The 16,843-nt window shown below is 43.8% G+C and overlaps 1 protein-coding gene across 1 annotated transcript in view; it reads left to right on the top strand.

The window, feature by feature from the left end:
- The window catches only part of LOC144753943 (E3 ubiquitin-protein ligase TRIM39-like), a 244,063-nt gene that overhangs the window by 111,317 nt on the left and 115,903 nt on the right, over positions 1–16,843 (top strand). Inside the window, exon 6 of the mRNA XM_078641470.1 lies at positions 15,136–15,162. Coding sequence (XP_078497596.1) covers positions 15,136–15,162 — 27 coding nt within the window. The remainder of the gene's footprint in view (positions 1–15,135; positions 15,163–16,843) is intronic.

Consider the following 16,843-nt stretch of genomic DNA (forward strand, 5'->3'; position numbering starts at 1 on the left):
GCTCGCTCATCTGTAGCTGCCTCCTTGCGCAGTCTACATTGGCTGCCCATTGTCAGCGCATTAAATAAAAGGCCTTCATCTCCGCTTATAGAGCCTTGGAGCAAAAAGGCCCTTTATATTTAAGAAGATTGCCTAACTAACGCCAGGGCAGATCGTTGCGATCCAACACTCTAAAGCTTCTGCGCCTTCCCAGGGTTCGCAAGACAAGAAGAGGTGTCATTTCCTTTTCATTTCTAACTGCCAAACTCTGGAATTTCCTGCCGACTGCTATGGGTTTTACTCCTTCTGAATCCGTTTTTCGTAAACTATTGAAGACTTATTTCTGATGCATAGGCTTTCTTTACTGGGGTCTGTTAGTTCTTGTTTGTTCCGCACTCCTGCCGCTAGCTCCGGGACCTTCTTCTGAAGCAGCCGCGTGCTTCACAAATACTATTACATTGTTTTGTATCAGTGGGTGGTGCAGGCAAGCAATGCTGCATCTAGATGATTGCTTCGCCTTTGCAGACAGAAGTCCAGTGTGTGGCTTCACGTCAATCAGCTCAGACTCTTAACAACGTTTCCCTCTCAGCATAAAGTGGAATGACACGAACAAGCTTCACTGACCCCACCCCACACTGTCATGATATGAGGATGGCAGACTTCAGAGAGTGGTCCCGTCTCCTCACATTTTGTACTGCAAGGCTCCGCCTCCGAGGAGAGGAGAAGCATACTAGTGCCGTGGACGTCATGTCATATCTGTCATATCTTGCCCCCGTGCGACCCCTGGCTTGCTCACTGGAATGCCTGGCACTATCTTTTTGCCCCCTGGTGTGAGAGATTCCAAAGCAAAGGCAGTAGCAGGAATTGAAGGAAAACATGGTTTTATGTGCCCTATTTACTTTTGATCCTAAATTGGGGCATTTAATTAATTTGTTTATATCCTCAGTGTCTCTAGAAGGGAGTTTTAGGGGCACACAAGGAGGCCACAAATAATACGAAAGGGGCTTCCTATAACCTGTAATCATGAGGATTGTACGAATGTGTATTTTATAAATATATTAATTTATAGACCAATAAAATAATGCAAAAGCTTTCTAAAGCAGATATGTCAGTACTCTGATGCCATTATGTCAAAAGTCATCCAGCAGCCCCTTCTCTAACATCACCAGGGTCAAAAATAAATGTGCTCTCACTTCCTGTAATGCCATCAGCAGCAGAATGTTTGGATGATGTCACTTCTGGTACTCTTGGAATTTTGGTGAATCGACCCCGATGACTAGCGTGTGTGAAGTGAATTAAATGAAAAACACAAATGCTGCGACGGGGTTCCAAAAGTCTTGCCCCCTCCGCTGGCTGTAATGGTTCTTGCCTGTGGGGAGGACCGGGACACAGTTGTATCACGGTCAGCTTGAGACATCTGCAGCTGCTAACCCATGCTAAGGTATGGAAAATGAAATCCACAGTTGACCGATTTTATATTGGGAAGAAGTAACACATTTTGCAGCAATTGCCATTGGCTTTGCACAGACAGCAACGTTGTTCTATCACACCCAAACCCTCTATGTTATGGCAGGATTACAAAGTATATAAATATAGGCAGCCCTATGATCATGTATTGCAATGTATTGCATGTCTGTTTATGCCCTTTCCAAAGTGTACAAGCCGCCACTGCTATGACGTGATGCGTGACTTCAGTTCCCATGAATAATAAAGACGTTGAACTACGTTTCTCAAAAAAGTCTTGAAGCCAGATTTAAGAAAGGCTGTCCCATCACCCTCCTTTCAGCAGCTCACCTCGTTGGTCTTGAGGAGAAGACATCCACCGATATCCACCCAAACTGAGGACAAAGCTCCCGGCGTATGCTGGATATTATTAATTGTTTTTCCCCCTTAAAGTGGAAACTTCTTTGGGGCCCTCTTATCCTTAAATGATCCACTTCTAGCCTGATGCAGGAAATAAGTTTGCACTCACAAAGCCTACAGTGCACCATATCTCTGGCCTTAGGGTCAGGTTTGGTGTTCCAATGGTTGCACAGTGACTTGCACGATTGACCCTTCAATGCCTCACAGCAGGAGCTGGATAAGTTCTAGAGGGGCTCAGACTGACCTATTCCATCCTGGTTGCTAATATCTATACAGAAGTCCTAGAGGATGTACAGAGAGGCTGACTGTTGTTCAAGAGCTGTATAGAATATGCATTACTGTTGAACATTGAGAAAACCGTCACCCATTATGTGGTGCTGATAGGATGTGTCATGTCTTGCGGAATCCCTAAAATATCTTCTGGGGCCCTTTTTCTAGATTTGCCCTCTAATTTGCACCAGTCTAGTGCACCTGCACTCATGTGTTGTGCCTGGAAAAAGTATGCCTCAATCTTGTTCCTTATGTTCTTGGAGATCGTGTCCTAATTCTGGTAGAGGTTTCTGTAATGGGTCACATCTTCTTGGGCTGGAATAAGGGGTCTTAGTTCGATTGTTCCTTTTGTTTGTTTGCCTCCCTGGTCATGCAGTCCCACCGCCTTAATGGTATGCTTGTATTTGTGGGCAGATGTTGTTTAGGGGTGACCGCTCTGGGGTCCTGTTCCAGGGTTTGGGGCTTCTTTTTGCCTGCCCTTTTGAGGTAAAGGACTGGACAGATGATTCCTGTTCTGAGTTTAGTGCTGTTCTTCAATTGCCTCAGTGGAACTACTTGTTTTATTCTCCCGCATATTCAGCCTGGCTATAGTGGTAGGATGTGGCATGTCAAAACTGGTGTAATATGCGGTGGGCTGCTTGCCCATTATCGGACTTCCTCACTGCCTCCTAACTTACTTTTGCCATCTGGTCACTTGAAGCCTTCTTGGCTTTCTTCTGTGGAAAACTGGACAGTTCGAATTGATGACTGCTATAGTTTGTAACAGGAAAATTAGGCACTGCAGTACGGAGTCTTGCTTACTGACTGCGGGCAGCTTTAGTTTGGTTCCTTCCAGATTGATGCCTTCTAACCTGGAGGCAGGTAACATCAAATGGTTCACTCTCCTACATGTCATGGGATTCACCTTGTAGAAGTATGGTGATTTGGACATTCAAAGTTGAAATTGCTTATTTTTTAGTTTGGTGGATGATGATGCTCACACATTGTAGGACCAGCCATGGTAGCTGGTTCTTCTTCTTTCCTAGTTGTTTGACTCTTTTTGCTAATGTCCTTGGATCAGAGACTGGGGATGCGGGGTATGAGTTCAGCCTATGCTTGGCTCTTTTGCATTCGAGTGAGCAAGTGAATTATTTCAGATTGGATGCCCTTGTTTCTATTTTCTATCGAGCTGATGGTGGTCCATCACTGTTGTTGGTGGCCCAGCTGTCCCCAGGTTATATAGTCTTGTATTCACTAGGTATTTGTTACCATTTTCTGGAGTTGATGCTATGAGTTTTGACATCGTTTTGGCTATGGTGCAACTTCCTTTACACATTTATACAGGCCAATGAATCCCATTTGCATGCACCTTTGAGGTAGCAGTTATCTTGACTCTGTTACCAGGGTGTTTTTTGTTGTGTGAAGGATTACGGACTTTGCCTGCATTTTGCAACCATCCTTGACTTTTCGGGCTCTGTTGAATATTTGAGGATCTAGCAGCTTATGTATTGTTTTCCTAGGTGCTTTGTGGCTTTCCTTTCTGCTGGTATACTTCATGTTTGAACCTTTGATTGGTCGATGATTCAGATTAATTTTGTTGGTTGCTGCATTTCGTTAGCATGACAAGTGTCGTTGCTAGTGATATGTCATACCTAGAAGTAGTGATTGTGTTTGCCATTGACTCCTTCTGATGCAGAAGGGTTCTGCTTTCCTTCCCTTTGGGTAACTTTTGCTTTGTTATTGGCTTGCTGACTCCATCTGCTTATTATCTACTGGACCATTGCTTCTGGTCATTACTGGAAAAAATGAAAAAGGACACCGATGTCGCAAAATCTATGGGTGCTCTCCGGTCTCCCTCCTTTTGTGGGTCCTTTCTTCGCCCCAACTTCAAACAGGGCATCAGATCTACATCAACAGAAACCTAAGGGTCCTCATATCAAATCCTAGGTCCAAAATCAACCTTCAGAGGCTTCAACAGAGGTACTTATAGAGAAAATAATGTCAAAGGCTGTAGACGAGGAAATGCTATTCCTACCGCAAACACAACCTCCCAGCAGTGACTCCCTCAGCATTATCCCCGACCATCTAACACCTGTCGGGAGATGACAACAACAGTTCTTCCCAGAATGGCCGTCCATTACAACAGATAGTTGGGAGTTGGATGGTATTCAACATGGTTAGTGTCTGAAGCTCGTTACAATTTCTCTAAATATTCCAACACAAACTTTCCATGCAACACCAAGCTCTGCTCAAACAAGAGTAAACTGCTTTCTTACTCACAGGAGCCACTCCAACCTCAACATAATGGAACAGGAGGATAGAAACTATACTTTCTCATTCCCAAATAGGACGGCTCACTGAAACACATTCAGACCCCTAAATCACTACATTCTGTCAGAACACTTCCACATGGTCCTCCTTAAGGAAGTTAAACCACTGCTACAAAAAGGTGTCTTCATGCCTGCATTAGACCTGAAGGACGCCTTCTTTCATATTCATATACCCATCTGCCCCACTCATTACAAATACCTACAGTTTGTCTTCCAGGGACAAGACAATCAATTCAAAGTGCTTCCTTTCGGAGTCACCACCCCCCCAAGGGCATTCACAAAATGCCCTGCAGTGGTAGCAGCACATCTGCGCAAAAATATCATTCACATATTTCCTTACTTGGACGATTGGCTTATAAAAGCAAACGTCTCCCACGTTTGCAACCAACATACACAAAAAACAATCATCCTACTACATCGTCTAGGGTTTACCATCAACGTGCAAAAATCGCACTACCAACCATTACAGATTCAACCATATTTAGTATACACACTTGTGGGTTAGCATACGCAAATACAGGCAGAATACCAAACATTCAAACACTGGCCCAACAGTTTCAAACTGGGTCTAAATCACAGTCCGGGCAGTCATGCGTCTTTTCCCCATGATGGCATCCTTCATTGTAATAGTTCGGCATGCCCGCCTACATATGAGATGGCTGCAAGAATACCTCTAACATCATTGGAATCAGTCACAGGTTCAACTACCCAATCTAGTATTGAGATACAGCCGCACACATCACTCTGCAGTGGTGGAACTCCCAAAACCTGTCCAAGGGGCGGCTGTTTCTAGACCAGTTCCCCAAGCCATTCTTATAGCGGATGCTTCTCTGACAGGTTTGGGGGGGTTCACCGTCAAACTCTAATGTTAAGAGAGTATGGGATGCCAAACACCAGGGTCTCCATATCAATTACGTAGAGCTTCAAGCTGTTCACCTAGCATTAAAGCATTTCTAACTCACCCAACAGAGAAGGTTGTACTTATCCGGACAAACAATGTGACAATCTTGTACTATACACAACAACAATGGGAGAGGTAGGGAAAATCAAGGACACTCTCTCAATCCCCAGTTAAATGCAAATAAACAAGAAAAAAGAGGTCAAATCAATCTCTGAAAACCACAAGAGATGGAGTCAAAACAAGGTACACACACCCACTTTGGGTGGTGAAGAAAGCCCTCACACACCGACCTAGTCAGTGTCATGCTTCATCATCGGGCCCCACCAAAGAGGCCGAGTGCCTCTTTGGTGTGCTGAGACGCCAGAAAGACTGCGGAGCTGGTTGTGTGGGGAGGGCGTGCTATGAAATAAAGTGAAGGTTAATAGTGCCTAAAAGGGTATCCAAAAAGTAAATTTTAATAAGTGATCCCTAAGGCACACAACAGGGAGTATTATGTGTCTGAATTTAGCTGCCAAGGTATAAGGGTTGGTTAAATTCAGAAATACTAATATTAATGATTCTTAGTCAACATGTTTCTGCCATATGGGTGGTTTGATTTTACCAAGGCATTCGTCAGGACTAAACCCCGGCGGTATGGACTCTCTAACCGCCCACCCTAACCTGGGGACGTGAAAGTGAAAATTAAAAAAGTGAAAAAGTGCTTAAAAAAGAAGAGCAAGTTGCTCATTCCAAAAATACTCCAGGTTTTGGAGTGTTACAGCACCTGAAACGTGAAAAGACATAGACAAACAGAAGACAAACATACATATTATTAATATCAGCCTAACTGTTTAGTCATAGTGCTCCATAATATGTGGCATATGTGGTGTTCCCAAAGTAAACACTGATTTTTAACACCATCCGAATAGCCCCTAGAGGATGATAATGGGTAACTCTGGGAAGTGAAGTGCTAAAGGTGTCTATTTACAAGAATTATTCTAAAAGGGGTTAAAAACACAATCTGTGTACTCCTTATGAAGGGATCAATGGATCAAAAGGTCAGTGCCCCTCAAGATGGTATCTCAAACTAATATCTCACTTTAAAACAGAGCGCTACTTGCACCATGGGTCTCGGGAGGGGGGTTGGAGCGAACCTGGCACATCCTGGAAGGAAAAGAGGTATGAAAATACCATGTACACGAGTAAACACTTAGCTTGTTTTGCAGGAATTCGGCGATCTCGACAGCGGTGTCTACTCACGCCCTCAGCGCTCACAACCTGCCGTTGAACCTAGCTGTGGCCTCAAAACCGGACCCCGAAGATGACAACACGGGGCCGGTAGCACAATGTTTAAAGGTTTCCATTGCCGTGCGTACTTACTGCTCTTCCGGGTGGGCGTGTCCCGCCAGGTCGAGGCTTGGAACACGCCCGCCCTCCCAGGGAGGCGCGGTTAGGATCCAGAAGGAGGCTTGACTGCCATATCCAATCGGATCCCCGTGTGTGCCACTAGCGCGATGTTAAGTATTGTATTGGGCATAGGTTCATTGGTTGTGCATCTCGGGAAAACGAAAATATAGTAGACAGAGAAACTATCTAGATATGCCTTGATCCACTCAAAGTTTTGAATGTCAAAGCACATGTTTTTTTATATATCATTGGAGAATATAAAAAACCTATATGAACTGATGGCAAAATTAGAGTTGTTTGAAAGGAATTCTACAATTGTAGAGAACATTGTAGAGAAAATATGAACAGGTGAACAGAGTCACAGGTGTAGAAAAGAGCACTGCTTCAGTTGGGTTAGCCACTGTGGATAACATATGCACAAAGGAACAGGGTCATATAGATTAATGGGCAGATCCCAGTGTGGATGCCAATGGATTCATTAGGAAGTTCTCAGATGGTAATACTATGGGTATGAGAAGCAAGAGATAGAGCTCAAGATAGTACTGTATTCCATGGGATGTCATCGTTCAGGCCATTTGAATTCGTGCCCAAGCGATACACCCAGCGTTGCTCCTTTTCAAAGAGTCTACTGGTTACGTTAGTTGTGCCACTCACGACTTCAATTACCGTCCACCTCATGTCATTTGGAGTATGGTTACAGTCCAGAAAGTGACGGCTCAGTTTGGTAGTTGCTTTTTTACATCTAACATTGCTCCGATGTTCGCAGATGCGTTGTTTTATCTTGCGTGTGGTCATGCCAACATAGCGTAGCTGGCAGGGGCAAGTGATCAAGTAAACAACATTCATAGTGTTGCAATTAGTATGTTCTCTTTGTGTCCATACTTTTCCCGCTTCAAGCGACAGTGTTTTGGTTGCTTCAGTAAGGTGGCAAACACTGCAGTCAGAGCACGGGTAATGCCCGATGACTCTAGGCATACCCCATGCAGCGGTGACTGTGGGTGTGGAATGGGGTGGCTTTTCCCTGGGGCGAGTGTGCACCAAGGCATCTCTCAGGCTCCGTCCTTTCTTGAAAGAGAAGAGGGGTTTCTCCCAGTTTTCTTTATAGGAAGTGAATATGTTCCAATGTTTGTTAATTGATTTTTTTGTCAGATTAGAGAGACTACTGTATGTGGTAACACACGTGAGTGGTATCGAGTCAGAGTTGGTGATCTTTTCTTCTAACAGCACCTCTCTAGGTTGGTTACTTGCTCTCTTAAAACCCTTGGTTAGGATAGGCGCTGGATAGCCTCTATCTTTCAGTTTTTCCGTGAGACTCAAGGACTGTTCTTTGAAATCCGAAAGAGAACTGCAGTTTCTCCTCAGTCTAAGGTATTGCCCATAGGGGAGATTCTCCTTCAGACGGCGAGGATGGAAACTGCTAAACTCCAGAAGGTTGTTTTTAGCTGTGGGCTTATGGTGGGTCTTGGTTGTAAGTCCAGCTGCATTCACAGAGATTACAACGTCAAGGAAGACTATCTCTGATCTGCTTTTGGTATTTGTGAACCGCAAGTTGTGATCTAGAGTGTTAATCCATAACAAGAAGGATTCCAGGTCGGTGTCGCTCCCTATCCATAGGAGTAGAATGTCATCTATGTAGCGCTTCCATAAGAGCATTGATGACGAAAAAGCTAGTGTAGGTGGCAGGATGTATTTTGCCTCAAAATCAGCTACATACAACCCGGCCACACTAGGAGCAAAAATACTGCCCATAGATGTCCCTGAGCACTGAAGAAATAGCTTGTCCTTGTTCCTCAGCCTGTTGGACAAGGGTCGTGATTCTACTGGTGAGAGCTGCAGTAGGGTCTGTTGTCAGTGGGGTATAATTGTGGGTATCCCCAAGTAGTTGATTGCAAGTCCTCTCATAGTCAATAGTGTCTTGGATGACAATGCCTCCACTTTTATCGGCCGGCTTTATGGTTATCGCGCGACACCTGTCCAAAAACGAAGCAGCATTTTTGAAGAACACTAATCGTGTCATACCATACTTTTATACTTTACCGAAAATGCACAAAAACAGATTGCCACCTCCTGGGCGTCCTATCGTCTCAGGCATCGGATCTCTCCTGGAGCCCTTATCACAATTCTGTGACTATTTCCTCAAACCCTTAGTACAATCCACCCCTACCTACCTCAAAGACACTAAGAGCCTCCTACGACTACTATCAGATGTGACCTTTCCAGAAAACTCAGTCACCTTAGTGACTCTGGACGTAGAAAGCCTCTACACAAGTATCCCACAGGACGACACTATTAGGGTCTTGACAGAATCACTAGACTCGATCGAATGGGATTATCAGACACCCAAGGCCTTCATCATCGAGTGTTCCACCATAGCACTAAAAGAAAACTTCTTTTCTTTTAAAGACAAGCTATTTCTTCAGTGCTCAGGGACATCTATGGGCAGTATTTTTGCTCCTAGTGTGGCCGGGTTGTATGTAGCTGATTTTGAGGCAAAATACATCCTGCCACCTACACTAGCTTTTTCGTCATCAATGCTCTTATGGAAGCGCTACATAGATGACATTCTACTCCTATGGATAGGGAGCGACACCGACCTGGAATCCTTCTTGTTATGGATTAACACTCTAGATCACAGCTTGCGGTTCACAAATACCAAAAGCAGATCAGAGATAGTCTTCCTTGACGTTGTAATCTCTGTGAATGGAGCTGGACTTACAACCAAGACCCACCATAAGCCCACAGCTAAAAACAACCTTCTGGAGTTTAGCAGTTTCCATCCTCGCCCTCTGAAGGAGAATCTCCCCTATGGGCAATACCTTAGACTGAGGAGAAACTGCAGTTCTCTTTCGGATTTCAAAGAACAGTCCTTGAGTCTCACGGAAAAACTGAAAGATAGAGGCTATCCAGCGCCTATCCTAACCAAGGGTTTTAAGAGAGCAAGGAACCAACCTAGAGAGGTGCTGTTAGAAGAAAAGATCACCAACTCTGACTCGATACCACTCACGTGTGTTACCACATACAGTAGTCTCTCTAATCTGACAAAAAAATCAATTAACAAACATTGGAACATATTGACTTCCTATAAAGAAAACTGGGAGAAACCCCTCTTCTCTTTCAAGAAAGGACGGAGCCTGAGAGATGCCTTGGTGCACACTCGCCCCAGGGAAAAGCCACCCCATTCCACACCCACAGTCACCGCTGCATGGGGTATGCCTAGAGTCATCGGGCATTACCCGTGCTCTGACTGCAATGTTTGCCACCTTACTGAAGCAACCAAAACACTGTCGCTTGAAGCGGGAAAAGTATGGACACAAAGAGAACATACTAATTGCAACACTATGAATGTTGTTTACTTGATCACTTGCCCCTGCCAGCTACGCTATGTTGGCATGACCACACGCAAGATAAAACAACGCATCTGCGAACATCGGAGCAATGTTAGATGTAAAAAAGCAACTACCAAACCGAGCCGTCACTTTCTGGACTGTAACCATACTCCAAATGACATGAGGTGGACGGTAATTGAAGTCGTGAGTGGCACAACTAACGTAACCAGTAGACTCTTTGAAAAGGAGCAACGCTGGGTGTATCGCTTGGGCACGAATTCAAATGGCCTGAACGATGACATCCCATGGAATACAGTACTATCTTGAGCTCTATCTCTTGCTTCTCATACCCATAGTATTACCATCTGAGAACTTCCTAATGAATCCATTGGCATCCTCACTGGGATCTGCCCATTAATCTATATGACCCTGTTCCTTTGTGCATATGTTATCCACAGTGGCTAACCCAACTGAAGCAGTGCTCTTTTCAACACCTGTGACTCTGTTCACCTGTTCATATTTTCTCTACAATGTTCTCTACAATTGTAGAATTCCTTTCAAACAACTCTAATTTTGCCATCAGTTCATATAGGTTCTTTATATTCTCCAATGATGTATAAAAAAACATGTGCTTTGACATTCAAAACTTTGAGTGGATCAAGGCATATCTAGATAGTTTCTCTGTCTACTATATTTTCGTTTTCCCGAGATGCACAACCAATGAACCTATGCCCAATACAATACTTAACATCGCGCTAGTGGCACACGCGGGGATCCGATTGGATATGGCAGTCAAGCCTCCTTCTGGATCCTAACCGCGCCTCCCTGGGAGGGCGGGCGTGTTCCAAGCCTCGACCTGCCCACCCGGAAGAGCAGTACGCACGGCAATGGAAACCTTTAAACATTGTGCTACCGGCCCCGTGTTGTCATCTTCGGGGTCCGGTTTTGAGGCCACAGCTAGGTTCGACAGCGGGTTGTGAGCGCTGAGGGCGTGAGTAGACACCGCTGTCGAGATCGCCGAATTCCTGCAAAACAAGCTAAGTGTTTACTCGTGTACATGGTATTTTCAACCATACCTCTTTTCCTTCCAGGATGTGCCAGGTTCGCTCCAACCCCCCTCCCGAGACCCATGGTGCAAGTAGCGCCCTGTTTTAAAGTGAGATATTAGTTTGAGATACCATCTTGAGGGGCACGGACCTTTTGATCCATTGATCCCTTCATAAGGAGTAAACAGATTGTGTTTTTAACCCCTTTTAGAATAATTCTTGTAAATAGACACCTTTAGCACTTCACTTCCCAGAGTTACCCATTATCATCCTCTAGGGGCTATTCGGATGGTGTTAAAAATCAGTGTTTACTTTGGGAACACCACATATGCCACATATTATGGAGCACTATGACTAAACAGTTAGGCTGATATTAATAATATGTATGTTTGTCTTCTGTTTGTCTATGTCTTTTCACGTTTCAGGTGCTGTAACACTCCAAAACCTGGAGTATTTTTGGAATGAGCAACTCGCTCTTCTTTTTTAAGCACTTTTTCACTTTTTTAATTTTCACTTTCACGTCCCCAGGTTAGGGTGGGCGGTTAGAGAGTCCATACCGCCGGGGTTTAGTCCTGACGAATGCCTTGGTAAAATCAAACCACCCATATGGCAGAAACATGTTGACTAAGAATCATTAATATTAGTATTTCTGAATTTAACCAACCCTTATACCTTGGCAGCTAAATTCAGACACATAATACTCCCTGTTGTGTGCCTTAGGGATCACTTATTAAAATTAACTTTTTGGATACCCTTTTAGGCACTATTAACCTCCAATGTAATCTTGTACTATATACAGAAACAGGTAGGAACCCACTCTCTACAATTATCCTGCCTAACCCAGGCCATCTGGCGCTTAGCTTTACATCGCAACATTAATCTCCTAGCAGAACACGTGGCGGGGACAAGCAATCAAGTTGCAGACCTCCTCAGCAGGATGCAGCAACAAGTCCACAAATAGCGACTCCCATCCAAAGTCCTCCTACCATACTTTCACAAGTGGGGGTTTCCACACAAAGACCTCTGTGCAACCACACAAATCGCAAAATGCCCAAACTCTCCGTCCAAGTTCCCACACCCACAATCCTATGTCAATGCTCTATGGATGAACTTGTCAGGATTATTTGCCTATGCTTTTCTACCTCTTCCACTACTTCCATTTGTGGTCACAATGCTTAGTCATTCCTCCTTCACCTAAGTACTAATAGCTCCAACTTGGGCTCATCAACCATAGTTCACCACACTACTGGAACTCTCACAAGTTCCACACAAGAAACTTTCTCTCAACCCGGACCGTCTCACACACAATCATTGTGAAACCAGAAATCCCAATCCCAGGGAAATGAACCTTGCCATATGGTTCCTGAAGTCTGTGAAACTGGGTAGTGCATGGATATTCTTAAAGAAGCTTGAAAGTCTACAACTAGAATGTGCTACGCTGCCAAATGGAAACTATTTGTCCTCTACCGTCGGTGTCAAAAAGTAAACCTATTAGATGCACCAGTACAAACCATCATTTGTTATCTCCTGCATCTCCAAAACTTAGATCTAGCCTACACTTCAATACGCTTACACCTTGCAGCCATTGCAGCCTTTCTACAAAATATATGTTTTTTAAGATGAGTCATTAAAGCATTTATGAAAGAACTTAAAAGAGTAAATCCACCTAAACTTGCACCAGCTTGGAATCTCAACATTATACTAACAAGGCTCATGGGGCCACCATTTTAGCCACTACATTCCTGTCAACTCCAATATTTATCTTGGAAGGTAGTATTTTTAATAGCTATCACTTCCCTCAGACGTGTCAGTGAGCTCCAGGCTCACTGACAACCAAAAACCATTCTTCCAACTCCACAAGTAGTACTCAGAACAACCCTAAAGTTTCTTCCCAAAGCAGTCTCAGCTTTCCATTTGAACCAATCAATTGAATTACCTGTCTTCTTACCGCAACCTAAAATTGTTGTGGAGAAAGCTCTTCATACTCTAGACATAAAAAGAGCTTTAATGTATTATATCGACAGAACCAAAACATTTAGAAAAACCAAGCAATTATTTGTTGCTATTTCACCTCCCCTCACTGGAAACCCAATATCAAACTTGGACTTTCTAGATGGATAGTCAAATGCATTCAAACTAGTGATGCTAAAGCTAAAGATATTTACATGTTCCCCCTAGGGCTCACTGAACTCGCAAAATAGAAGCCTCTACGACATTCCTGGGGAACATACCCATTATTGACATTTGCAAAGAAGCAACGTGGTCCACTCACATACTTTCACAAAACATTACTGTGTGGATGTATTAGCACCCCAACAGTCAAATGGTGGACAAGTAGTGCTACGTACTATTTTGCAAACAACTGCTACCCTCACAGGCTAGTCACCACTTTGGAAGAGGGACTGTTTTACAGTCTATGCTAACCATGTGCATCTATAGCGACATGCCTCAAACTGATTATGTTACTTACCCTATAAGCATCTGTTCTTGGCATGTAGTGCTGTGGATTCACATGCGTCCACCCTCCTCCCCGGGTGCCTGTGTAGTTCTCAGTTTACTTTTGTACTTCCATTCATTCACATTACTTGCATGGGCTTCACATTACTGACACTCTAACTACTGACACTCCATTCTCACCCACCTGTGGCAAAACAATCTAACAATAGAGTTGATGTGCTTGCTCCATATCACCAAGAGGAGAAGTCACACAGCCTTGTGACTTAAAAAGACTTCTTTGAATAAAAACAACTTGCAATCATCTGAGCCCAACTCTAGATGGCGGACTTATGACAAGCATGTGAATCTACAGCACTATATGCCAAGAGCAGATGCTAACAGGTAAGTAACATAATCCTTTCTAATACGTGGTAGGTTATGTACCTCAGGACATCAAAAGAATGTACAATCCCAGAACTTCATGAAAAGATACCTTTGTGCATGTTTATTATTTTGTGTACTGCAATTGTAGAACTTCGGACACGGGTTCCAGTCTTCAGTTACAACTCTCCAATGTCATTTTACTTATCTGCATGTGGTCCGCTGTGTAGTACAGAAAAGCAGCACACAGCACTATAGAAAACTCACAATAATTTAATACTAAAATCGTTGCATGTAGCTCTCAATGTGACAACATATTTTCAAAGACATTTGCCTCCTAGCCATGGTACTTGAGGTTACAATATTCTTACCGTATGTAAGAGGCTCGTATTCCAAGAACTAATGGCATTTGATATCACTTATACTGATCAGTAGAATAGATATCTTAAGCATTTTAGTCGGAGAACACCGATGTACTGGATCAATGCAGGGAGTAAAATAAGAACAAGTTATTTTTCTCTGTGGCTCATAAGACTTTGGGTGCAGACATCCATGGGAGACTATTCTAGAGACTAGCACCTTCTTCCAAAAACCACTTGGAGGTTTAATTGGACTGAATGGTAAGTGATGGAGGGCGGAAGTGATGTAACTTATCCTTAGGGAAGAGGTGTTCAGCCTTCCAGGCACTTGTTTATGATGCACAGGATCTTGAATGAAATTCTGGGCTTGATTGATATGTTTGCATCAAAGGAGCGCCTTCACTTCAACATTACTACGAAAATTAGGTCATAGAAAAGTCCATGTGGCGCTGCAGAAACGTGCAAGCAAAAAAACTGTGAATTCAAGGATTTGCGGTTACAGAACTGAAACCGCGCCGTGGCCCAAGACACTGAAGAGCCTTGTTAAAGTTAAACAAGCCTCTTGCTGATCAGAATCTTACCTCCATAGTTGGCAGAGGCTTATTCACATCGGGCAAAAGCCTAACGGGAATGGAGTTAGACTAGTTTACGTTTATGAATTAGTTAAGATTAGGAATAGACTAAGGGATGGGGAGCAGTCGGAGTTTGAGATTAAAGCATTGGTTAGGGGTAGGGGTAATTGCCTTTTTTAGTGAATTTGATTTCAGAAAATTTCCACATATAATATCTTTTTAATTGTAAACCCTGATTGTAGATCCAAATGTATGCATTTTTCATATGTATTTATACTGTTTTAATGTCCTATATTTTTTCTTCTAGAGTGGAGGTTGGCCCGCCGCTTTGCAGGTAACTAAAGATAGTCCTTCCTTTTGGTTTCCTCACTTCTTAGTTCTTCTTGTTATGAGTGTTTTCAAGGTGCTGCACCTAAGAGTCTCTCTGTGCATTCATTTGATATAGTTCAATTATTAACAATGTGCAGCATGTCGTAGGGTCTCAGCAAGGAAAGTCACATCCTGTAATTCCAAAGAGTAGGCACACAATTGGCATAGTACCCCACTACAAAGAAACAATAACATTGGCATTCTCACCCTTGAACAGTACCATCAATTTATTGACCCAACCACTTCCACGTACTCTGCTATGCTTAAATGGGGCCACCCCTGGCTATGTACAGTGATTGCTCCAGCAGGGCACACCAATCCACCCTCGGCACCATTGTGAAAGGGTGGCCGAAGAATGGGACCTCCTTGACAGCGATGCCCCGTTTGGCATCCATAAGAGCCATCCCAAAAAATGAGCGGTCTGCCTTCATACCCCCAACACCTTCAAGGAAACCCAGCAGGAGCATTATAGCACTTCAGTTAATTCTCCCACCACTGCAGACCAGTATCTTTGAATTATAGGTCACTGGCAGACCTAATGATAGAAGTTGGCAGAAACGAAGTCAAGAGGGCTCGGGGAGAAGTCTCATCTGATACATCTGAACCCGGGGAGAGATTGGCTCCGTATAAGTAGTATGTTTAGACCAAGTGTAACTTGGAAAAGATTTATATTTATTCAAAGTTTTATATAGCGCGAACAAGATCCTTACAGATATCAGAGCGCTTCACAGAGACAGGGGCAAGGGCAACAGGAATGAACAAGATAATGGGAGCAATATATTAGTCACTAAACATAGAAGATAACAATAATGTACAGAAACATATCAAAACCTATCAAAATACAGTCAGGTAAACAAGTAATATAAATACAGCAAAGAGTAGCATATATTGGTCGTTAGAAAGAGAGTAGCGTAGTAGTGACCCCCTAGGTAGGAGGATAGTGCCAAAGGGCAGGGTGATCAGTGATACAGCGCGATGCAGAGACTCAGTTCCAGTCTCTGTAAGGTTCAGGAGATCTTGGCCAGAAGGATTCTCTTCACCTCTTTCTTGAAGAGTGCAGTGGAGGAGATAAGCCTCGTTTCCGGAGGGAGCGCATTCCAGATCCTGGGTGCCATTCCTGAGAAGGAGCGCTTGTATGTTTTTTCTTTCCGGAATCTACTAGGTTTCAGAAGTAGATTTTTTGTACTACGATTGGATCTCGACCCTCCTGATATAGACAACTTTTGCGCGAGGTAGTTGGGTGCTTTGTGGTGCACGGCCGAGTGTGTCATTATTGCATTTTTTAGCTGTATTCTGGCTTCAAAAGGCAGCCATTTTAGAGATTTTAGGTCTGGGGAAATATGCGAATGTTTTCTTGAGCCAGTAATGAGTCTCGCGGCAGAGTTCAGGGAGGCTCATAGGGGTGCTGTTGTGGATAGCGGGAGTCCGCTGAGGGCCACAATTCCGTAGTCTATGCGAGGGATGACTAAAGCTTGTACAGCAGTTTGGAAGTCTTTGGCAGGGAGGAAGGGTTTGAGTTTCCTCAGTGTGTTGATTTGGAAATTAGCCCCTTTTGTGGCTATGCTAACGTGCTGTTGCATGTTGAGCTTGGCGTCAACTGTGATGCCTAGGGATTTCGCTGAGTCAACGATAGTAGGTTGGACATT

Source organism: Lissotriton helveticus, chromosome 5_1 (assembly GCF_964261635.1).
Source record: "Lissotriton helveticus chromosome 5_1, aLisHel1.1, whole genome shotgun sequence".
NCBI classification, from domain to species: domain Eukaryota; kingdom Metazoa; phylum Chordata; class Amphibia; order Caudata; family Salamandridae; genus Lissotriton; species Lissotriton helveticus.